The 24,315-nt window shown below is 40.3% G+C and overlaps 3 protein-coding genes across 3 annotated transcripts; 2 read left to right on the top strand and 1 right to left on the bottom strand.

The window, feature by feature from the left end:
- Nucleotides 1-962: 962 nt before the first annotated feature.
- Nucleotides 963-9,555, bottom strand: mapk7 (mitogen-activated protein kinase 7). The gene is made up of 7 exons (XM_026162841.2): nt 9,435-9,555; nt 7,426-7,703; nt 7,145-7,310; nt 4,996-6,536; nt 3,809-4,911; nt 3,471-3,601; nt 963-1,273 (listed from the first exon to the last, which is right to left on the bottom strand). Exons 2-7 carry the CDS (start codon nt 7,697-7,699, stop codon nt 1,126-1,128), a joined length of 3,363 nt encoding a protein of 1,120 aa, XP_026018626.1. The 5' UTR covers nt 7,700-7,703; nt 9,435-9,555; the 3' UTR covers nt 963-1,125.
- A 432-nt stretch (nt 9,556-9,987) lies between these two features.
- vkorc1 (vitamin K epoxide reductase complex, subunit 1) lies at nt 9,988-12,145 on the top strand. Its single transcript, XM_026162909.2, has 3 exons — nt 9,988-10,593; nt 11,317-11,426; nt 11,680-12,145. The coding sequence occupies exons 1-3, from the start codon at nt 10,412-10,414 to the stop codon at nt 11,889-11,891; spliced, it is 504 nt and encodes a 167-aa protein (XP_026018694.1). The 5' UTR covers nt 9,988-10,411; the 3' UTR covers nt 11,892-12,145.
- Nucleotides 12,146-21,525: 9,380 nt separating this feature from the next.
- Nucleotides 21,526-24,114, top strand: LOC113019292 (serine protease 33-like). The gene is made up of 7 exons (XM_026162901.2): nt 21,526-21,964; nt 22,107-22,127; nt 22,321-22,483; nt 22,750-23,018; nt 23,107-23,252; nt 23,330-23,572; nt 23,668-24,114. Exons 1-6 carry the CDS (start codon nt 21,910-21,912, stop codon nt 23,558-23,560), a joined length of 885 nt encoding a protein of 294 aa, XP_026018686.2. The 5' UTR covers nt 21,526-21,909; the 3' UTR covers nt 23,561-23,572; nt 23,668-24,114.
- The last annotated feature ends 201 nt before the right edge of the window (nt 24,115-24,315 follow it).

The following is a 24,315-nucleotide window of genomic DNA, read 5'->3' as shown; positions in this document are numbered from 1 at the left end:
TGCTTCAGATTTGTCGGCTGCACAGCAATGAGAAACTTCTGTTCCAGCACAATGGTGCTCTTTTGGATTATGATCTGATGACTGTTGAGGCAATTTGAGTACAGTGAACTCATGGTCAACAAACCAGTAGGATTTGAGCTTTGTGACTTGGCAGATTGTTCTGCTGGAAGCAACCACCAGAAGACGGTATGTTGTGGTCATGAAGGGAACAACAGCAACCAGCAGTTCAGTACTAAAGTGCACCAAGTGTGTTAATTTGGGGTTAAAGCAACTCCACGTTGATTGAACTAATTGTTATCAGCCTTTCTGAAACCGAATATTCCGAGTTGGACAGTTCGGGGTTACTCAACCCTGAGTATTGTTTTTTACTCTGAGTTTTCTAAACCGGCTTCCTGAAATAGGGCCCTGTTGCTTTTCTGTTCACTCGAAGCAATCAGGCCATTCTCCTTTGCCATTGTCTACCCTTAGAACTGCTGCTCACTGGATTTTCTCTTCTGCCGACCATTTTCTCTAAACTGAAGAAAAATCCCAGTAGAACAGTAGTTTTTGACGGCCATGCCACATTCAAAGTCACCTAAATCCCCTTTCTTCCCGAGTCTGGTTCTCGGTTTAAACTTCTGCAGGTTGTCTTTATCACGCATACATGCCTAAATGCATTTGAGTTGCTGCCATGCAATTTGCTGATTAAATATCTACATGAACAAGTGGTTTAACATAACAATGTGCCCGGTGATGCGTGTATGGATTAAATCTTCAACTGTGTTCTTTCCAAAGTTCTTTAACACCTCAAGGGCCCCATATCGAATTCCAATACACAACTGTTCTTTGGTAAGTACTTTAAACTTGATCAAGAAAAAAAATTGTTGGCACGTTAATTAGATTATTTTTGTAAAGGATATTAAAATAATTTTCAAATGGCCTTGTCAATATTTATAGTAGATCACACAGAGCTGAGATGGAGGTGATGATACAGTTTTCTTTATTATTAAGAAAGCACAGCATGCCATAATGGTAAAAAAAAATTACTTTGTGGTAGTGCCTGTTTGAAAAGCTAGCTTTTAAATTAATTTAATGGGTTTTCATTGTTAAAAAAACAAACAAACACACAAATCGAGGTGTGGTGCGTCAGGCGTCAGGAGGGATGGTATCAGAGAGAATCATGGGAGAGCCGAGCTGTAACTCCTGCTGCAAAGATTCCAGGTCAGCTGGAGTCATGCGGTGGACCTCGCTCCAGTCAGATAACAATGAAGCCGAGAGGGGGGCTGAGTCGTAACTGAACACAAAAAGGAAAATGCAAAATGCAGGAAAAATATGAAAACTGATATGAAACTGAATAAGATAAGGCCACATAGCCTTTGCATGCAGCTCTTTCAGCAGTATTTTAATAAAAAAACAAGTGTGACAAAGTTGTTTTTCAGCACTTGGTCAAAGTTCCTTTAAAATATGCAGCTCTTACTCTTTTAAGTAATCATTTACACTGGTGCTTATTGTAAAAGTGACACTAAACACACATTAGCTAGATCATTAACTAAAACTAAACAACTCAAAAACCAAACCAAGGAAGCTGACACATTTGATTACATTATACTTTCAAAATGATGGCTAGTTAGGTTGTGTGTACGCAAGACTCATCCAACTTCACTCTGCTCCTTTAGCTGTTTACAAGTAGCTTTATAGAGGATTGTTATGACCCTTATTAAGATATAGTTGATTAGCTGACATACTTACACTACTAGTAACTAGAGATGGCACGATACCACTTTTTTATGTCCAATACCGATATCATAAATTTGGATATCTGCCGATACCGATATGAATCCGATATAGTGTTTTTTTTAATCAACAAAACTGTTTTTTAAATATCTTGCTGCATTTTGTATAAGTTCATACTCAAGTTTAAAACAACAACTACACTAAAGCTATTCTGTTATACCTGTATGCAAAAAAAAAAATTTCATAGTTCAGCAACACTGATCAATCTAATAAACTTAAACTTACTCCATCCTCCCTATTCTGGTATTTTAAAGAGTACTTAGCATAAATATTAAGCAACCTAACTAATAGGGTTCCAACTCCCAGCAACAACAAAAATAAATAAATAAAAAATAAGGAACCACCCCTCACACTCCACCTCATGATGCTTAATCGACGTAATCAACCTTAATTTGATGCAGTGTGAAAAAAAAAATGCACAGAAATCAATTATTTTTCAAGAAATATTAAATAGATTCAACATCTTTCTTCAACAAAATTGCAGACTGCACAGATGGTACCTTCCCAAAGGAAAAAGTACTATAGCTTACTAGGGTATATTAGACTTAATAGTTACTATATACAGTAATTGACTTCTATTCATTTTACATCAAATTAAAACTTTGGGTGTCAGATAATTATTTATTAAAAGCTAGACATTTTAAATGAGAATAAGAAAGAAAAGTATGTCTTTGTGCCCCCTTTTCCCTGTTAATGCCCTATCGGCCCCCCTGGCTAAACTTTGCTAGATCCGCCCCTGCACAGCTACCAGCCGTCAGCTACGTAGAAAAAGATCCTCGAGTAGAAAGTAATATTAAATAAATTCTAACAACAGCTTATCAAGCTTAAACCTGCTGCTGTTGTTCAGCCGCTGGTTTCCTCTTTCTGGTGCAAAGTGGGCCAAAAGCAAACTAGAGACACGGACTCGCGACAGAAAAGCCGATCAGCTGATCATTAAGCAGTTTCATGATTGAAGTAGCAGCAAGAAGAGGCAGTCGCTCCATATATCGTTTGTTAAGCTTAACGCAAGAATGCTTTACAAACATTCAGAGATGGACTTACACACTTGCTTTACTTCTCTCGGGATAACTTTGTCGGAGATGAAATGCCGGGTTGCTAGCGAAGCTCCAAATGCTATCCAGACCACCGACAGGTCCTGCATGCCACAGCCGCTCTATCACGTGATGCATACTGCTCCGACGTGCTAACGTTCTGAGGTGAGTTACGGCGTGTTGCAAGTTTTGTGAGGTGCTTTCGTGATATTTAATGGATCGGATTACATTTTTTATTTTTTTCCGATATCCGATCCAGTAATTTAGGTCAGTATCGGACCGATACCGATACGTAATATCGGATCGGTCCATCTCTACTAGTAACCATAAACTATTCAGGTCAGTGTGTACTTATGCCACAAATCCAGTGGAAAAATAGGGTCATGTTCTCAAATATGACCTGACTTCTTTTTTTGAGACCAGAGAAGTCGACCCTGCAGGCTACTAGAAAGAATGCATGTCTGAGGGACTTACTATTAAATATCTTCACTTTTCAGAACCGGATGTCAGTTCTTTATATTCAGTTCATTGGGTTTCCTTTAGTCTCCTTTCTGAGACTATTTAATAATTTAAATAGTACAACAAAGCAGATGCACATAATGTTTTCATATGAATGAGCAGGAAGTGTTTATTTTTTCTTTCTATAAGAGCTGCGTCAGACCTCACCTTTCTCTGTCACTGTGTTGCAAGTCTGTAAGAGACTGGTTGAGAAGGTCATCCAGGTCAAAGCCCAAGCCGTAGCCAGCCCCGCTGCCCTTAGGGGTGACTGAGAATGCAGGGGGTAAAAGATCCTCTACCTGACACCAGAAAAGAAGAAAAGATTGGCTCAACTGAACTTTGGACCCTTTAAATCACTTTAAGACAAGCAGGAAACTGTGACGTTTAACCCTGGTATTTGTCTAAAGAAGACAACATTTTTAAGGGGAAAAAAACATCGGTGTAACTTCTTTGTAGCAAAATGCACTCTGTGCGGGGAAAAGCTACAGTAAAATAAAAATGCACACCTGGGACTTTGAGAGCTGCAGTGTCACCATATGAATGTCAGGGGCAATGGAAGGTCCTTGCTGTCCAGTATCTGTGAACCCCAAGCTGGACTTTGGCTGAGAGGGGACTCCTAAAGACCCACAGAGAGGATTTGTGGTCTGTGGTGCAGTTTTCTCTCCTACAGAGGGACAGATCTTCTCCATTTGTCCAGCACTTGCAGTCAGCGAGTTGTGGTGGGAGTTGTGATTATTCTGCCCCCTGATATCCACATTCCTGTTTGTATCTCTGGTGCTCAGTGGCGGAGCTTTCGACAAAAAACCCTCCAGGGCAAGCAGCTGTGACTGAGGTTGAGGGTCGAGCTGGGTTTGATTCTGAGGCTGGAGCTGTGGCTGGAGAAAGCTCGACGGCAGCGGCTGTGATGTCCTGTCTGGCTGCGCCCTCGTCTCTAATTGCTGCCCATTCCAATTCCCCAAACAGTTGAATCCACTCTGCCCATTGCTCTCACTGTGAGGTTTGAGTGTGTCGTTTTTAACAAAGCCACTAGTGACAGTCATTATATCTATGCCTCCACTTACAGCGACAACTATATCTGCTGGAGGCTTCGTCTGGCTCATGGAGAAAACTAACGATGGTTGCCGGGTGCTGGGAGCCTGAAACAAGCCCGGCTGGTTAGGTTTAACTTGAGACATTAACTGTTCATGAGACTGAACCTTCCTCGCTTCCTTATCTGTTTTGTTGTTCAGTGCTCCTTGAATGTTGTCACCCATAACTACACCTCTCTGTACATTGCAGTCCTTATTCTTTGCACCGTCGTTATTAGAAGGCTGAGATTTCTCATTGCGACTGTCCATCATCTTTGTCCAGCGCTGCAGAAGACTTTTATCGTTGTCAGTCAGCAGAACCCCGCCCAGCGAATCCCCTTGTTTTCCCTCTCTTTTTTCTTTTTCTCTCATTTTCCTCTCCCTCTCTCTCGCGCGCTCCTGCCTCTTCCTTCTTTTCTCCTCTCTTTCTCGTTGACGCTCCTGGGCTGTGACAGGCCGACGCGACTCCGGAACAGAAGACAGGGAGGACGGCGCAACTCCTCCTGCGCCTGTGTCGGTGCCCAGAGCCGAGGTGCTTCCATCTGCAAAGAAAATATTACATTCAGATGAAGGCGGTCTAAAATTTTACGCGATTAAAAGCAGATTATGGGAAAGAACCAACTTACCACCCCTGGCTCTATTTCTGAGAGCTGATTTCAATAACGCTGCTTTAAGTGCAGCTTTAGTGTCTTCTGAAATAGCACCTTCTTTTCTGGTTCCCTCTACTGCACATGAAGCAGGTCTGGCGTTCTTGGACAGGGACTGTGAAAGGGATTGAGAAAGTGACTGGGCCTGTGCTGCAGAGAGAGAGAGGGAAGGCACAGTGGTGGGGAGTGTTGTCACTGCCTGTGCTGGCTTTGTAGGAATGGAGTTTGCAGGCTGGGCCATGCTCTGGCTCTGGGTGTTTTGAGCTAGAGGACCCTGACTGCTTGCTAGCTGCCCTTGTGTCTCGCTGTCTCTCATCGTCTCTGGTGGAGCGTCCTGACTAGACACCGGTGTTGTTAAATCTATAGTCTCTGGCTGACCGTTCTCCGAGTTGGCACTTGGCATGTCCACGTCAACCGGGCCACTTTCACTTTTAGAGAGGAGAGGTAAATTGTGATTCACATGGGGTGGGGCGACTTCTAAAGCGGATGCAGGCTTACTGAAGGTCGTCATGTGATTTGTAAATGCGTGGCTCCCTTCTGCTGGTGTGTGGTCTTGTTGCCGCTGAGATTTCACCTCTCTCATTTGCTGTGCTGCTTGTGGGTGCTGCGCCAAGGGAACCACTGATGATTCGTTCAGGTTGACAGTTGCAGGCTGAGCACTGCAGTGGTTACTGCTTTGTGCTGCAGCTCCACCTTTCACCCTCACCAAAGGCCTGAACTGCAGCCTCTGACGAGAGCTTTGTTTGTTTCTGTGAAAGTCCTGGATCTCCATCAGAATTGCCTCTTTAATTTGTTCCTTGTTCAACTGAAGCTTGTCAAACTCAAAGTCAAAAGCTGGCACACAAATTGGCTCGTCATCTGGGTCATGGTATTTAGCCAGGTAAGGATGCTCCAGAGCTTCTGTCACGCTTATTCGCTGGCGAGGGTCAAAGCGCAGCATGGCCGCCAGCAGGTCTAATGCTTCTGGTTCAGCTTGTGGATATAGTTTGGCCAAAGGTATGGGCGATCGTGATGGAAGACTCTGAACATATGCGCGGACCCTGTCAGCCCTACTAGCACCAATTAGACCCTCGGGAGGAGTGCCTAACACATTCAAAATAAGCTGGAGCTGGTGTACATAGTGCTTTCCAGGAAACAGCTGCTTACGGCCCAACATCTCAGCAAAGATGCAGCCCACAGACCACAAGTCAATGGCCAAGCTATAGTGATTCAGAGACAGCAGGAGTTCAGGAGCACGGTACCATCGAGTCGCCACATATTCAGTCATGAAGGAATGAGACTCCTCAGGGTGTGAACTGAGACCCCTTGCCATGCCGAAGTCACCGATTTTTAGTTCACAGTTTTCGTTCACCAGCAAGTTGGAAGGTTTGAGGTCACGGTGGATGACGTTGGCAGAGTGCACATACTTAAGGCCACGAAGGAGCTGGTACAGAAAGTAGCGTGTGTGCTCTGGTGTCAGCGTCTGGGCAGAATGGATAATCTGGTGCAGGTCACTCTCCATGAGGTCCAACACCACATACCTGCACACACAGGAAAAGCAAAAGTAAGGTGAACAACATGCGCACTTGGCAATATATATTTAAATACTTTTTATTTATAAACTGTTGCCCAGGGCAGACAGGGGACCAGTGGCACGTCATTCTTACCCAATGAAATAGACTTCAAAATAAATTTACTAAAACTTATTACTGTTCTAAACAAGAGTCATTAAGATCTTGTGTGCACAAAGATGTCAGGTCAACAATTTTGATTTACACATAACTGGCTTTGTTTTTCACATTTTATAAACCGTTTTAGTTTTATTTAAATGTACAAAAAACATTGTGCATGTTTTTTTTTTATTTTATTTGTTTGTTTCTAGATCAGGTGGCCCTTTTGTAGGGGGCAGGGGCAGGACAGTAAGCATGCCCTTGTACAGTAAAGGGGTTGCATGTCATGCATTCCTCAGCTCTGATTAAAATCTCTTTGAAAAAACTGCCAAAATTCCTCCCTGCAGGAAGAAGCCTGGACATAACAGAACAACATCCAATTTGATGACTATGTTTTCAGCTCTTGCATTTATTAATAATCTACAGATCTATCTGTGGACGTGTTATTAGCCAAAGTTAGAAAAAAGAAAAGTACATACACAGACTTGAAGGCAGAATGAGGGAGGTTTGGCTGCAGGATGTCTTTGATGGCGATAATGTTGTCATGTTTAAAGTGTTTAAGAATCTTCAGTTCTCTCAGTGTGCGTTTGGCATTTGTCACCACTTCAAAAGCGTTGGAGATTTTCTTTATTGCCACCTGCTGGCCTGCAAAGTGTAAATGCAGAACAGAATTAAGGGAGAGCCACATTTGATCATTTATTCGGCATTGTACTAAAGACAGAATTAATTATATATATATTTTAAACTAAATTAGCCCTACCATTGTCCCTCCTCCTGGCAGAGGAAACAACACCATAGGCCCCGGTGCCAATGGTTTCTATGATGTCATACTCCTCTCCGACATCAAACTTCACATCTAGAGAATGTGCTTTAAGCAAAGCCAGGTTTTTAGCTGCCGTGCTGGTGTCTGCGTTGCTGCCCGGTACCTCAACTCCCCGTGGGTTCTGGTTTTCTCTGGTTTTGTCTGTGGCCATTCTTTCAGGTGACGCCACAAGTTGACCATTTTTACTCTCTCCGCCCTCCTTAAGTGACATTTTTCTGTAAAGAATGAAAAACAGAAAAGTTTAAAAAGTTATTTGTTTATTTTTTTTTAATTTTCAAACAAACAAATGGAGTATAACACATAGTACATCTTGTAACTGCTTTTTTGGCAGCTGTCACAAGAATCATAAAAAGATATTTATTTCTCATGTCCTGCAGATGATCAAGATTAGTTAGGAATATAGTAGAGAATTGTAAAGGTATATTATTTGCCTTAAATATGGTGATTAAGGCTTTGTGGAACTCGTGCCAAAAGGGCTTAATCTTCGAGCAATCCCAGAATATGTGCCAGTGCCCTGCCTCCTGTGCCCCACACTTTCTCCAACAACCGAGGGTACCCGTGTGCCAATAAGTCATCTGGTTTGGTGTTATAAAAAAACGCATCAGACATTTCCAACTGAAATCCCGCCACACATTAGAATTCGGACATTCCCATATCGATTTACATGCCATCAGCCATTCCTCTTTTGATATTGAAATGTCACCTTCTTTTTCCCACCTTTCTTTAATATAAATAGTGGAATGGGGCCTCCTGGGCAATAGCCCATTTTATAATTTACCAATCATATCCTTAAGTAAGGTAAGCTTTCCGAAAAATTATTAAAACTGGATCATCTCTGTTTTGGTAAGGATGTTTAGCTGGAGGTAGTTCCTCATCTGGATGTATCTAAAATAGTCTAAATTATTAAGCTCAAACTCCGTCTTCCAATATTCAAAATCCTTAATGGCCCCTGGGCCACGAGTTTGAGACCCCTGGTCTGGACTGCCCTATATTTGTAAACAAAAAAGTTTCTATTCACAGAAAATGTCACTGTTGTAAAAACAGAGCTTTCTATAGTGATATTTAAAGAACAAACTTTTATGCCAGTTTATTTATTTACTTAATTATTTGGGGGGTAGTATGAGTGATCATGGGAGAGTCAACAAGACAAAGCTGTAATATTTATTAAAATAAATGTAAACATACAAAATGTATGTTCTCCTTTACATTTTCGATTAAAGTCTCTGCTAGGCCGATTTTAGCCCCCGGACCTTATGCTTGACCCACATGTGTTATGCTGGAGTCTGTAGCAGCAACACTATGCAGTGTTTCTGTCATCATTAAAATCAGTTTTACTGAAAACTAAAATTAATCCCATATAAAAGCATTTTCTTTGAACACTTGTGCGCATGGAAGCCATCCCAGGAGTGCCTCTGTTAATGTGGGTACTGAGGAACAATAGAGACAGCACCACCACATGCCAAAGTTTTTCTCAATTGAGATTTAGGAGAAAATCTTAAATAAAAAGAAACTGCTGCTTCTGGTAAATAAAAACACACTTTTAAACGCTGATAAACTGTGTGAGAGTGACCTGGTAGGCTCAAACTAGGTGTGATCAGTAACTCCACACCCGTTAGGCCTGGTAGTGAAAGTGGCCAAAACCAAACCTGTAGCTCTCTACTAACGTCTCCACAATGAAGCTGGAGTCTTCATGCGAGAAGCTGAAGGCCAAACCCAGCAGAGGCTGTCTATAAGAACGCACTAATTTCTGTACTACATAGTTATAAACTAACCGCACGACAAAGACGTAACCATGATCGCCACTAGTCGCAGGGGCGTAGGCTAATAACGTTACCTGAAGCTGGAGCACTCTAGACACAGAAATCGTTAAACCGCATTTCTGTATATTATATAACAAAACGGACAAACGCTGACACGTGTTTTCTGTTAAAGGAATGTGCGCTCACCTTGTGAGTCACCCACAACACCCGCATTGACGTTTTAACCCCGTAGTAGCACGACCATCTTTTGTTTTTGTCTGCCGCTTCCTCATATAGTTCCGCGTAGGGGTTGAGTGCCATGTTGCGGACCAACCACATGCGCTGACATAAAGTAGTTCGTCCAATAGGAACAGAGGACGAGTTGGGAGACGGCACATTACTGGTCAGTCTCCGCTTTATTTATGTAAATATAATTATGTATCTTTGTGATTTTTTTTTCTGTTTCTGTTCTTTCTGTTTTCCCCACAGTTCAATTGCTTTAGGAGGAGTCAGATTTGTGCAAAGATACCTGTCCGTGCTGGTGCTTTATATTAACTTTATATATAATATATAATAACATATATCCAACTCAGCCCGAAGGCTGCTCAAACAGATGACAAATGGCAAAGCTGGAGAATATACTAACTACTAACCATAGAAAATTATATTACTGAAATCTCCCAAACTGATAGTATAATTCACAGCTTACTAAGCACGTTGTGTTACTTTATTTAAAGAATTAAGCAGTTGTTACCTCTAGTTAAGCTCAATTTTAATGACGCATTTGCGAGTGGATATGTTTAAAAAAATCAGACACTTTTGGTTAAGTAAAAACAAACAAACAAACAAACAAACAAACAAACAAACAAACTCTTTCAGGTATAATAGTTTAGCAGTGGAATATTCCAGTGGCGTGAGATGAACAGCGAGGGTGGTTATTAACATTCCTCAAATCTCAAACAGACTGAAGTCCACAGAAAAATACAGTGCAAACACCCATCTGCCAACATCTGGACTCCACCGTCCAATGAAAAGCAGTCGCAAAACTAGCACAGACCAATCAAAAGCGACAATCTGAGCACGAACACGTCGTCTTGACTAGGACGGTGACGCTTGAAAGGAAACCAGACTGGACCGTGCAGTTTCAAAACATTAGTGCAATAAATTCATCTTTTAGTGTCCTAATGGGTGCCATTCAGGGGTTCCCCAAATGGGAGCGAAAGGTACGCATGTTTTTGTGCCTTTTCGGTTTGGTTTTGTCTGTTTATGCCCTTCACGTCGAGGTATCCAGGGAGAGAAACCCAGATTACAGAGCGCTGTGCGACCTGGGGGAGTCTGTAAGCTGCTCCAGAGTTTTTACCTCAAGGTATGATTTGACTCCTGCTTTTTGTTTTCCCTCATGCCTGCGCTTTTTGTGCAGAATCAGCTTACCTCGATCTGTTTTCAAGTGACCACTGATCCATATCTGATCCTAACCTTGTCTTCCAGCTGATACTTTAGCATATTTTTTCTAGCCTTTCTACCCCCATTGAATTGCCACGTGTTCTTAATTTATCTGAAAAAACTTTAAAGCAAGTAGCTTCCCGTTTCACATTGTGAGCATACAAGGTATATACATTTATTTTGACATTTCTTGTCATTTTTAAGAGAATAAATCTTTATTACACGCTTAATGTTGTACACTCAAGAAATAATTCTTTGCCCTCATAAACATGAAGCAATAATTTTAAGTAAAATTTAGCTGTAATGTATAAAATCGAAGGTTTATTTATTAAAATAAATAATCATTAATTAAAATATGTTGATTATAAACTGTGTATACCATTCAAGTAAATTTCATTTGCTTAAATTTAACATTTAACATTGTACTTATGTAACAAAATTACATAGAACATTTACATGTATTAAGTTACTGAAAGTAAGCATTTTGGCCATAGATACCTTTTGTGTACATTTAAATGGTCATATCACATTTCATATCTCTGTAAGGCTGATTATATTTCATTGGAATAAAGAAAGAAAAAAAAATATTGTTCATTTTATTTTGAAGAAATTGCTGCCCTGACTGTTACTTCTTTCTTTCTGGCAGATGGGGACGTGGTTTTGGTTTGGTCCAGTACTTTGTGGCCAAAGATAGTCCTCTAAACCAGCCCAACAGTGTTCTTGGCATCATATTTTACACTCTGCAGATGGGCCTTGGTTAGTCTGTGATTGTCTTCTTTAAATTACAGTGCATTGCTGACAGCTTTTTATTCAGAATATCATTTGCAAGTCAATGTGTTTGTGATCCATGGCAAGCACAAGTATTTCAGGTATTTGAAGATTGCATAATATGTATATGGAGCAATACATTTACTCCACTCTGGACGTGAGACTGTGTGGAATTTCCCAATGATGTACTATGTTTGACTGAGGTCCTGATATCCTCTCTATTTGACTTTTTTATTTACAGGACTGTCTGTGTCTAAAAAAGCAGCAGCTTTTTTGGTCTTCTCCTCCTGGGTCTCTGTGGCCGGTTCACTCTATCTTGCATCTATTCTCGCATTTGTTCTGGGAGACTTCTGCATGGTCTGTGTCTCCACGTATATTGTCAACTTTGCATTGCTCTACACCAACCTGAAACGGAGGAGAGCAGTTCAGGAAATTAAGGAAAAAGCCAGATAGAAAGTGTTGCCTGTGAAATGTAACAAATGTTCCCTCCCTGCCTTCCTGAAACCCCGCTGGATTCATCTCACAGTATTTTGCCAGTGTTTACATGAGTTTACATTCAGTATTTTCACAGAAAAACAACTGGAGATTTAACTCTAATATCAGAATATCTATAAGTTGGTTCTCAATACAGAAACTTTGTTGTGCAGCAGCTACTTTTGTATATTGTTATTAACTTGTAATGATTAAAACACATTTTTGAATTCTGACTGTTGTTGTGATTGAATTCTGGGCTGTCAAATGTGTTAAAAGTGGCTATACAGGTCTCCACATTACATTTACTCAGTCCTACCAGCAGATGGAGATAAATGTCTATTTAATAGCAGTTCAAACAAACTTTATTGGAACGACTTTTCAAGTTACCCGTCCTCCCCAAGAAAGTCACCGGACCTACAAAAAACAAAAAAAAGGATGATAAAAAATAAACAAATATATCTAATAAAGTGTGCATCATTAAATATGTACAGTTTTTAACTAATTTATTAGACCACATGTCATAAAAAAGAACAAGCAGTGGCAGCTCATTAGCTCGCCTTCAAAGTAAAAATCTGATTATTAAAATTAAATTTATTTCAACTGTGGTTCAAAAGGACAACGACAAAAACAGTTAATATGGTAAAATGTGTATTGTTATTTCATGGTGCAAACACCTCAATTTCTTACATTTAATGCTTTGTCTATTTCTTACTTACCTGAGAACTGATGAAAATAATAAGTAAGATGACAAGTTTGAACCGTTTGCGCAGGAAAATGTACCGAGCCTTCGAAACAATCTGAAACAATCTCCACAGTGACATCTGCTGGCCAATGTGACTATCGCCACATCTTTTTAATGCTGCTCTGTGAAACAAATGAGGCAGACAAGCCCCGCAATTCCAACAAAACGACTTATTATAACAGACTGTCAGTAATGGTGATGAGCACATCTTTTGGAGAAATCCAAATCCAACCAAGGCAAGAAAAACATTGAGACTGTTAAAGACAGCAGGCAGTAACCGTAATAAACAGTGTGCTTCAACAAAATTATATTGACTATTGACATATTTTACTGAGCTCACCCACCAGTCTCCGTTTTTCTCGCCATGTCTATATGAGAGTAATCGCTGAATAAGATATTTAAACATTATTTATATATCTATACAATATCTATCTAATTACACTTTTAATTCCAGTCTTTAAGTGATTAAATGGTGTATATTGGTCTTTAAAATTCACAGCAAAAATAGTAATGAAAGATGTGGTACTGTTTTCTTTTACACATGTGAGTGTAATAAATAGAAGAGGTAGTATCAAAAACATTAATTCAGTAATTACAAATGATTCTGGTTCATAAGAAAATAGAATCCTGGCGCTTCCCATGCATACTGAAAACACATTAATGCTCTCCTTTGCAGATTTCACATTTTTCAAAACCATCCTCTGGATTGGACTCATTTACAGGCCAGCTTTGGCCTGTAGCCAGAAGGGCAGAATGACAGACTTGCACTAAGTTATCATAATAAATAAATAAATAATAAGAAAGAGAGACTAATTGGCTTGCTGAAGGTGGGCAAGAAGATAATGGAATCAGAGTGATGATAACAGAATTAAATTTAGATAAGTATAGCACATGTAAAGTGTAAACACTCTGGAATCCAGGCAGACACGAGAGCACAGACTTCTTGAACTTTCTGTAGCATAATCAATCAAAAGTAAAAGAAAATACAAATCTAAAAAATACAATCACTTTATGCTTCCTGGCTTCACTTTTTAATAACTTCGAGTGTATGAAAATCTGTTCAGTGTGATAACGTTTGTAGAATTCAAATCACTGGCCCTCTAAACTGTCATTTGAATCATGTTGGTGTGTCATCCTAGACCGGCTTTCAGTCACATCAAATCAGCTGGTCAAGTCATTCTCTATGACTTAACTAACTTTGACTGTAATCAAAGCTTTCCATAACATGACTGTTGTCATTTTATTTCACCCAAAATTAGTCAGAATTTCCTGAGAAGGTAGCCTGGGATTCATCACCAGCAGACTAACTTGTAAACATGGTGAGATTATATCAAATTTAAGTGATTTCTGTAGATATACACTGACCAACATTACACTAACCTTATTATAAAAATATATCAGTTTATATGTTGTGTTATTTTTAGTAACAAATAAGTAATATTTTCCACTGCTGAAAACTTTTTGTTTTTATGTAGCTTCCAAAAAGATGGCAGTTCATGAATGACTGGACAGCTCAAACGAAATTACGCAATATTTTCTCATGAAAATTTCTCATTTCATTATTTCCTCTTTTTCTTAATCACCACAGTTTTCTTCCTGATACTTTTCCAATTTAACACTAGTGACATATCTTGAACTCTTCACTTCCCTATACTTCTCTTTTGTAACAAATTTTGACCAGAGATAACTAAGTTTGACTTTAGCATGTTTTGTTTTGGCTCAAACAGTGGAGTGGGGTAAAAATATGAAGGTTAATGCTTTGCATTTTACTGCAGGTGAAAGAGTATACACGGCTTGTCCTTGTGGCATGTGCACAATAACTCTCCTATAAACCTCTTTCAGATTTTAATGACTGATTAGTTGCATGAACTACAAAAAGTAACGTTGTCTTCTAATTCTGTTTTCCCGACTACCTTGTTGGAAACAGTACAGGTTACAGTGAAAACAGTTCCAGTGTTGATGTCTTGATGTCACAAATGTGCTTACACATTGAGCTTACACAAGTAAAACAGGAGAAAGAAGATGAAAAAGTAAATTCTTGACACAGTTCTGGTGTGAAGACTCAAAACACACAATCACACAAAAGTGCAAATCGCTCTGATTAACACAAGGTCATTGCCGTGATGTAAAAAAGTGCTGATTATGTACATTTTTTCTCCAAATAGCACCAAAAATGTTAGCTAATCCTGGCTATATTTAGTTATTTTCCTATTCTGGTTGAACTGGGCTTTCTTTGCATTTGCTGTGCACAGCAGACGTCCAGTGAACAAGTTAGAAGGATTTTGTCTGTCAATGGTCAACAGCCCATATTCAGTTACAATATATTTATGAAGTGATTATAACTCAGCCTTTTACTGAGTTGAAAATTGTGTTTCACAATGAAGAAGTAAAATAACACACACACACACACAAATGTATATATATAAAAATGCTCCCTCGCCCCTGCGGGCAGTCTTTATCCTTCAAGCTCAGGTCCTCTACCAGAGGCCTGGGAGCTTGAGAGTCCTGCGTAGTATCTTAGCTGTTCCAAGGACTGCGCTCTCCTGGACAGAGATCTCGGATGTTCTTCATGAGATCTGCTGAAGCCACTCGCCTAGCTTGGGAGTCACTGCACCTAGTGCTCTGATTACCACTGGGACCACCGTCACCTTCACCCTCCACATCTTCTCAAGCTCTTCTCTGAGCCCTTGGTAATTCTGCAGCTTCTTGTGTTACTTCTTCCTGATGTTGCTGTCATTCAGTATCGCTATGTCAATCACTACAGCCATCTTCCTCTGCTTGTCCAACACTACTATGTCCAGCTGGATAGCCATCACCATTTTGTCCATCTGTATCTGGAAGTCCCACAGGATCTTAGCTCGGTCATTCTCAGCCACCCTAGGGAGTTTCTCCCATTTTGACCTCAGGACTTCGAAGCCATACTCGGCACAGATGTTTCTGTATACTATTCTGGCCACTTGGTTATGGCGTTCCATGTATGCCTTGCCTGCTAGCATCTTGCACCCTGCTGTTATGTGCTGGATTGTCTCAGGGGCATCTTTACACAGCCTGCACCTTGGGTCTTACCTGGTGTGATAGACCCCAGCCTCTATGGATCTTGTGTTCAGAGCTTGTTCCTGTGCTGCCATGATTAGCGCCTCTGTGCTTTATTTCAGTCCAGCTTTGTCCAGCCACTGGTAGGATTTATGTATGTCAGTTACTTCCTCTGTTCTTCCATGATGGTTCCCCCTCCTCTTCCTTTTTCTTGGGTTTCTGCTGCCTGAGGTATTCGCTGATCACAGGGTCTGTTGGGGCCATCTTACTGATGTATACATGGATGTTTGTTGTCTCATCCTGGACTGTGGTGCTGACACTCACTAGTCCCCGGCTTCCTTCCTTGTGCTTACCATACAGCCTCAGGATGCTGGACTTGGGGTGAAACCCTTCATGTATGGCCAGGAGCTTCTTTGTCTTGATTTCAGTGGCTTCTATCTCCTCCTTTGACCAGCTTATTATGCCAGCAGGGTACCTGGCCATGGGCAGGGTGTAGGTGTTGATAGCCCTTATTCTTACCGTTCAGCTGACTCCTCAAGACTTACCTGACCCTCTTCAGGTACTTGGTGCTTGCAGCTTTCCTAGCGGGCTCCTCGTCGTTCCCATTTGCCTGTGGGATTCCCAGGTACTTGTAGCTGTCCTCAATGTCTGCAATGTTGCCTTTTGGTAGTTCAAGCCCCCTCAGTTTTTCCCTCTCTTTGGTATCATCCAACTACACTTCTCCAATCTGAATAGTCATTCCGATGTCACTGCTGTATATCCTGGTGGTGTGGCTCAATAAATCGATTGTCTCATTCACTCTTGGCATACAGCTTGATGTCATCCATGTAGAGAACATGGCTGATGACTGCTCCATTCCAAAGTAGACAGTCTTTTTGATGATATCACTGAGGGGGCTCAGGCCTTTGCAGAACAGTAGTGGGGACAGTGCATCTCCTTGGTAGATCCCACACTTGATGGTGACTTATGTAGAAATATAACAGAAATATAAAGAACTGCTAAAAAAGCAAGCAGAAAAGCAAGAATAATGAGATGAACTCGCAAAAAGTTGTAAGGTCTAAAAGGTGTAGACTTAAAGTGCAGCACAAAGCTTCTTCAGATAGATGATAAAATAGCACAGAAAAATATCTACAGAAACTGTGCCTGAAAAAGGAAAAAAAAAGTTGAGTTGATTGGAGGTGTGGTGCTTGTATTTGGAAGATTTTGCTGTGAACAGCCAACATGCAGTCAAATAGAAGGCAGGAGAATAAATCGGCTGTTCTCCACAGAACCATCGAAGCTGTACTCTGAGTGGCAGGGGAACAATATGAGAACAGCATCTCAGACTCGACCAGACTGAGCAATAATGGAAGAGCATAAGGGAGAAGGAAGCAGGACAGAACAGTAATGCTTGGTGGCTAGTGGATCTACTAGCAGACCACAGCAACCTCCCTGAACAGAGTCTAGTGTGGACAAATGTCGAATGAAACACATAAAATTGTATGCAAACTAATACATACATACATATAAATACATAGAATCAGAATTAAACCCCTACAACATTACAAAGACACCTAATCCCCACATTTATCGCCTGTCTGCATGTATGAGGACATGATAACAATCCACCCTCCCTAACCATCATCTGGTGACTGCTATTTTTAATTATAATGACCAAATCCAGTGATTTATATCATGAGCTGTCTTTTGCAGGAACAAGATGAATAACTCAACTAGCTGATGCCAGACTGTAGTGTTTTTTGTTTTGTTTTGGTTTTTTTTTTTAGACTTTTCTTTTAGATAAGTCATACAGTACTCTCAGAAAGTGTTTTCCCCCTAACATTTTGTCACATTTTGTCATGGGAAGCTCATCATACAATTGTGTAAATTCTTTTTTACATTCTACACTTAGAATGCCCCAGGGACAAATTAAATTTTCCATTTTCAATTCAATTTATTTATACAGCACCAATTCACAACAACAGTCACCTCAAGGCACTTTATATTGTAAGGTAGACCCTAGAATAATACATACAGACAAAAAAAACATCAACAATCATATGACCCACTATGAGGAAGCACCTTGGTGACAGTGGGGAGGAACATCTCCCTTTTTATGAAGCGCCTTGAGGCGACTTTTGTTGTTATTTGGCGCTATATAAATAAAATTGAATTGAATTGAATTAACAGGAAGAAACCTCCAGCAGAACCAGCCTCAGGGAGAGGCGGCCATCTGCCGCAAGCGGCTGGGGTGAGAGAAGGAAGACAGAACAAAAGACATGCTGTGGAAGAGATTAATAACAAGTATGTTTCAATGCAGAGAGGTCTATTAACACATAGTGAGTGAGAAAGGTGACTGAAGAAGAAATACTCAGTGCATCATGGGAATGCCCCAGCACCCTAGACCTATTGCAGCATAACTAAGGGAGGATTCAGGGTCACCTGATCCAGCCCTAACTATATGCTTTTTAAAAAGGAAAGTTTTAAGCCTAATCTTAAAAGTACAGATAGTGTCTGTCTCCCAAATCCAAACTGGATGCTGGTTCCACAGAAGGGGGGCCTGAAAACTAAAGGCTCTGCCTCTACTTTTAAATACTCTACGAACAACAAGCCTGCAGTGCGAGAGCAAAGTGCTCTAGGTGATACGGTATTCACTATTTTGGATTAATTGAAGGCTTTTCAGGGAGTTTTTATGACATCCTGATCATAATGAATTACAGTAGTCCAGCCTAGAAGTAATAATTGCATGAATTAGTTTTTCAGCGTGATTCTGAGACAGGATATTTCTAATTTTAGTGAGATTGTACAAATGGAAGAAAGCAGTTCTACATATTTGTTTAATTGAAGGTGCATATCCTGGTCAAAAATAACTCCAAGGTTCCTCACAGTGTTACTGGAGGCCAAGGTAATGCCATTCAGAGTGATGATGATGCTGCCCAGGGGAAGCATGTATAATATAAACAGAATTGGTCCTAGCACGGAACCCTGTGGAACTCCATAATCTCATCAACAACCATCTGCCTCTCTTCATTGGCAGTGAGGCGGTGGAGAGGGTGAGCAGTTTTTAAATTCTTGGGGGTAACTGTGACCGAGGACCTGTCCTGGGGCAACCATATCACCTCAGTTGTACGGAAGGCCCAACAGCGCCTCTACTACCTGAGGAGACTGCGGAGCGCACACATTCCCAGATCTCTGATGTTGAACTTCTACAACTGTGCCATCAGCAGCGTTCTGACGTATGGATTTCTAGTGTGGTTCCCCAGCTGCACCAAGGCCGATCAGCAAGCACTCCAGCGGGTGGTGAAAGAAGCTGGCAGAATTATTGGAACAAGTCTGCCAGAGATCAGTAATATCTTCCCCACTCGCTGTCTGAGGAGGGTGCACAGTATCCTGCGGGACCAACATCACCCTGCGCGCCACCTTTTCCATCTGCTGCCCTCAGGGAGAAGGTACAGGTCTATACAGGCCAGAACATCCAGACTGGCCAACAGCCTGTATCCACAGGCTGTGAGGCTCCTGAACTCTCTGCCCCCCTCTCACGGACAATAACCATATCCAACTTCTTAATAGCAATGAACTGGTCTGCATTGGTGCATCATATCTTTATTCTCTTCCCCCTCCTGCCCCCCCCCCCTTTCTTAAATAGATAACTATCATATCTGATATCATATCTCACAGTACAATAATATTGAATGGGTTGCATTGTTGTATTTTGTCATGTTTCTCAGGTCTTTGTCTGAATTTCTACCAACATTATTGCTAAGGATTGTCTTATTCCATTGGAGTCACACTGGGTTAAATATGTACACTTGGGTTTTAAGGGGTATTTATTATTTTCTTCTTTTTTTGGGTTGTATGGAAGCCCCAAACGCAATTTCATTGTTCTTGACAATGACAATAAATAAATAAATACTAAATACTAAATACTAATTAACCTTAGTGTGTGAAGAGGACTCTCCATTTACATGTATAAATTAGAGTCTATTAGATAGATATGATACAAACCACTGCAGTGCAGTACTTGTAATACTCTATTGCTGTAATGCTCTAATCACTCTAATGGAATATTATGGTCGACAGGATCTAATGGTATCGAACACTGAAGAAGATTTGTAACATTTGTAACCTTCACTAAAGCTGTTTCTGTGCTGTGATGGGCTCTGAAACCTGACTTAAACTCTTCAAATAGGTCAGCCCTCTGCAGATGATCTGTTAGCTGTTTTATAACTACTTTCTCAAGAATTTCTGAGAAAAGCAAGGTTGGAGATTGGCCTATAATTAGCTAAGACTGCTGGGCCAAGAGATGGCCTCATAAGATGGCCTTATAAGTTCCAGTTGAACTACTGCCAGCTTGAAGGCCTGTGGTACATATCTAATTATTAGAGACTGGTTGGAGTAATTAATTGTGGGACTTCTTAGAGCAGTCTTGTAGCAATGGGCTCTAAAAGACATGTTGATGGTTTGGAGGAAGTAATTACTGCAATTAACTCAGACAGAACAATTGGAGAAAAAGACTCTAAATAAATGGTACTGAAAGGAGCTGTAGATAACACTACATGTGTGAGATGATAATGAGTAATTTTTTTCTCTAAAAATTACTCTTAAAATTAAAATTCTCTTAAAATTTTATTTGTGAAGAAGTACATGAAGTCATTACTAGCTAACGTTAAAGGAATGGTTGATAGGCCAAATTTTCAGTTTTGGGTTGGTGAATGGTCTGGCCTGCAGGCAGGGCAGTTCAGCACCTCGACTCGTCTTCTGCAAAGGTATGCCTTTGTAATCAGTGCAGTTTGTGGTTAAACATTGTCTTGCTAAAATATGCAAGGCCTTTTTTTAAAAAAATATGCCATCTGGATGGGAGCATATGTGTATATACTTTTCAGCATTAATTGTGTTTTTTCCAGATGTGAAAGTCACCAGTTCCATTAAACTGAGTGCTGACAACAAACCAGCAATTGAGAAATTTTTTTTTCTTTTTTATGGTAGATTTCTTTAGTTTAAGACCTTCATTCTGGGCCTGTGGTACATTTAGAGCTCCAGATTTACCTTAATAATGTCTCTTTGCGTTTCTACATTCAGTTTCTGATCATTCTTAACAGGTTTTAATTAGTTGAAGAACATTCCTATAACACAATGCTTTCACTGTTATGCTGACTTGTATTGAGCAGCTGATTATTGATGCCACACTCATCATGGTAGAACTGAGACCAAACATCTGACCACTGCCATAAATCTAAGATATGCTGGAGTGTTGCACTGAGATTGTTTACAGGATTTCTGAAGCTTAGTTGGAATGATCACCAGGTTCTTTGTTACTTCGAGAAGCCTATCAGACTACTTTCGTTGGCCATTGTGGCCATTCTTTATAGCCTTAGCAGATCTGTTGGTTGATATTGTGAATGTCTCAGAGCTCTGCAGAAAGTTGCTTCAGTCTCACGGTGCATTTGGCTTGGTTATCTTACAAAATATTTTAACATGGTTATAGCTGTATAAATCTTTGATTTCAGGCAGTATAGAATATCAGAGGTGACTTTTTAAAAAAGTATTTTATAAACATCTATAGATATTATGTTTCTGTTTTGTAACCATGAAGTATGGAATGATTCATGACGAGGCAAAAAATTAACAGGAACAATTTTAGTGTTAGGGTGTAAAGGGAATTAGTCATAATGTTTTCTGAATGTGATGTAAATAGTTGTCACATCATGACAACATGATACTGGATAGTCATTAAAACACATGACAAAACCAGTAAATATTTTGTCACTGAAATATCATTTTATGTCGATATAGTAAACTGACTGACTTGTACAGAATTTCACCACAATCTCAGCAGATGACGCTGACTCAGTCTTTGGATATTTTACATATTTAATCTCCTTATTTGGTTCACAATCCACAGGGAGGTTTTTCGATGACTTTGAGAACATTAATGTGGAAAGAAGTACAGAACTGTAAAAAGGGCAGAAGTCTGTAACAAAAACTACTGCAAATATTCGTGTTTATTACAAATATGACATATAAAGAAAATTATATATATATTTTTAAATTGCACTGTGGTCTTTAAATCTTTGTCCCAGAAATTAAAGGTAGAAGGAAATGCTTCAGTTTTCTGGCGGTGGGATGTGCACATGGGCAGGGCAAACATAGTGGCAGGTGACACTCTGCTTATATATTTGCCACTCACTGCTAGCTGGGTGACAAGTACAAAAGAGGGACACACAAGAACTGTGAATTTACACAATGGCGTTGAGGCAGTGGACTCATTTATTTGCTTTGGTGAGCCTCCTGGCAGCAGGTAAGTCAGGCTTATTCCAACATGTGCATGCAACATAAATGTTTTGACTTAAAATATAAATGCAAATATATATTTTCACTTAAAACCTTTTAAAATTGTCTCCTCTCATGAACAACACTGATCCTGTTGTGTTTCTTTCCAGAATCAAATGCTCAGCCTGATGGTAGGTAAAACAACAGTTTCTCTGATTAAAAAAACAAATCATTAATTCAAATTTATTATTTTTTAATATTAATTATGTATTTTAAAATAAAAAAATTAACCGGGATCCAGATAAAAACAGAAAAAATGTTTTCCGTGTTCCTACAATGATTTATGTTGCTTCTGAAGTTTGATCCTGCTGATCTTTGTTTCAGTATGTGGCACTGCTCCACTCAACGGCAGGATAGTCGGAGGTGAAGATGCTCCACCTGGATACTGGCCGTGGCAGGTCAGCGTGCAGCTACGTGGTAAACATTTTTGTGGCGGTTCCCTCATCAACAAAGAGTGGGTGATGTCTGCTGCTCACTGCTTCTCTGGGTGAGTAACACAAACATCTGTTTAATCTTTATACCTAAACTGATCCAGCTAGAACAGGACTTTGACTAACATTTGTCTAAAAGGCAAATACCAGATTGGAAATTCTAAAAATTATGTAATTCCTGAAACATTTCATGAACATAAATGTTGAAAAACTGACCCAAGCTTTCTTACTCTTCCAGCTCAAATGCAGCATAATGACAAATGTTTACAGTACATTTTTTTGTCAAAACGTCTATATTTTCTTTTCATTTCTATAACTTTAGTTCAAGTCCTTCTGGGTGGACGGTTTCTCTTGGTCTTCAGAGCCTGCGGGGTGCAAATCCAAATAAGGTGTCCAGAAATGTTGTCAAAATCATTTTGCACCCAAACTATGACAGTATGACCAACAACAACGACATCGCTCTGCTCAGACTCTCCTCACCAGTCAGATTCACTGACTACATCAGACCTGTGTGCCTGGCAGCGAGTGGCAGTGTGTTCAACAATGGCACTGATAGCTGGGTGACTGGCTGGGGTGCAGTCAAGGAGGGAGGTGAGGCTGTTGTTGGTGTTTCAGTGTTCATGTGTTCTGTGGTTCATTGGTTTGTGTGTAAACAGCTCCTCATCTTTCTTCCCATCAGTGGCCTTACCCTTCCCTCAAACGCTGCAAGAAGTGGAGGTGCCAGTTGTGGGAAACAGACAGTGTAACTGCCTGAATGGAGTGGGCACAGTCACAGACAACATGATCTGTGCTGGTGTTCTGGCAGGAGGCAAAGACTCATGTCAGGTAGGCTTCATCATCTCATTTGGTTACATAACCAGGTGTTTCAAAGATTCTCAGATGTGTCCTCTTTATCTCTACAGGGAGACTCAGGAGGTCCAATGGTGAGTAAACAGGGCTCTGTTTGGGTCCAGTCTGGAATTGTAAGTTTTGGATCTGGTTGTGCTCGGCCCAATCTGCCAGGAGTCTACTCCAGAGTGTCCCGTTACCAGTCCTGGATCAAGTCCCGCATTCGCTCTAATAGGCCAGGATTTGTGCAGTTCATTTCCAGCGGGCTGGATCCTGACAGCAGCTACACCTGTCCTGGTCTCTAACAAGACTCTTAAGTGAGTCTGAATATGAATGGAAAAAATAAATATATATATAGCTTTCAGACTGTGCTTGGATCTCACTGATTATGAATCCTGTTTTACATCCACAGTGACATAAGAGCAGAGTCTTCATGGTTCCAAGTTGCTGTCGTAACAATCACTGGACGTAAACTGAGCCATGCAGATGTTGACATCTTTACCAAAACCTGAAGATTTGGGTCATTCTTTCAGGAGATTGTTAGTGAAACATCATCTCCTGCAGCACTTTTGACAAGATTTCACCAGATTACTGAGTTTCCTTATTGCTGTCTTTTGCTGTCCTCGTTATCTCCATGTTCCTGTTGTTATGGTTTGTTGTTGTTGGAGGTTGAATTAGTTTGTTATTACAAATGACCAACAGATGCTAACAATCTTCATTAGCACCCATTTATATTTATTTAATGTACTAATGATGCTCAGATCAAAATGAAGAAACGAATTCATATAACCTGATTATTTTGTAATATTTTGGTATGTTTCTGTGAACTAATTATACATAAATATGTCTGTTCTGTGCATTCTCATGCTGTTGTCTAAATATAAAGGCATCAGTGTGCATATCAATGCTCAGCAACACCAACAAGCCTAAAAGACCAGAGTACAACAATTTGTTGTACATGTACAGAAACAATAAATTTCCATTCTACCCTGCTCTAAGTGGATGATTGCAAATTCTTTCCTTTATTAAGAAAAACATCTTCAGTTTATCTCTGAATGCT

Source organism: Astatotilapia calliptera, chromosome 8 (assembly GCF_964374335.1).
Source record: "Astatotilapia calliptera chromosome 8, fAstCal68.1, whole genome shotgun sequence".
In the NCBI taxonomy this organism is placed as follows: Eukaryota; Metazoa; Chordata; class Actinopteri; order Cichliformes; family Cichlidae; genus Astatotilapia; species Astatotilapia calliptera.
The sequence above is the reverse complement of the archived record's forward strand: the minus strand, read 5'-3'. Positions and strand labels throughout refer to the sequence as shown.

What these genes read in the sequence shown, in the direction of transcription:
- vkorc1 (XM_026162909.2), top strand. Translation starts at nt 10,412, where the DNA reads ATGGGTGCCATTCAGGGGTTCCCCAAATGGGAGCGAAAGGTACGCATG. An exon ending in TCCAGAGTTTTTACCTCAAG is followed by an intron (nt 10,594 to 11,316) that starts GTATGATTTGAC and finishes TCTTTCTGGCAG; the next exon opens with ATGGGGACGTGGTTTTGGTT. An exon ending in CACTCTGCAGATGGGCCTTG is followed by an intron (nt 11,427 to 11,679) that starts GTTAGTCTGTGA and finishes TTTTATTTACAG; the next exon opens with GACTGTCTGTGTCTAAAAAA.
- LOC113019292 (XM_026162901.2), top strand. Translation starts at nt 21,910, where the DNA reads ATGGCGTTGAGGCAGTGGACTCATTTATTTGCTTTGGTGAGCCTCCTG. An exon ending in ATCAAATGCTCAGCCTGATG is followed by an intron (nt 22,128 to 22,320) that starts GTAGGTAAAACA and finishes TCTTTGTTTCAG; the next exon opens with TATGTGGCACTGCTCCACTC. An exon ending in GCTGCTCACTGCTTCTCTGG is followed by an intron (nt 22,484 to 22,749) that starts GTGAGTAACACA and finishes CTATAACTTTAG; the next exon opens with TTCAAGTCCTTCTGGGTGGA.
- mapk7 (XM_026162841.2), bottom strand. Translation starts at nt 7,699, where the DNA reads ATGTCACTTAAGGAGGGCGGAGAGAGTAAAAATGGTCAACTTGTGGCG. An exon ending in TGCCAGGAGGAGGGACAATG is followed by an intron (nt 7,311 to 7,425) that starts GTAGGGCTAATT and finishes TACACTTTGCAG; the next exon opens with GCCAGCAGGTGGCAATAAAG. An exon ending in TGCAGCTCTCAAAGTCCCAG is followed by an intron (nt 3,602 to 3,808) that starts GTGTGCATTTTT and finishes TTCTGGTGTCAG; the next exon opens with GTAGAGGATCTTTTACCCCC.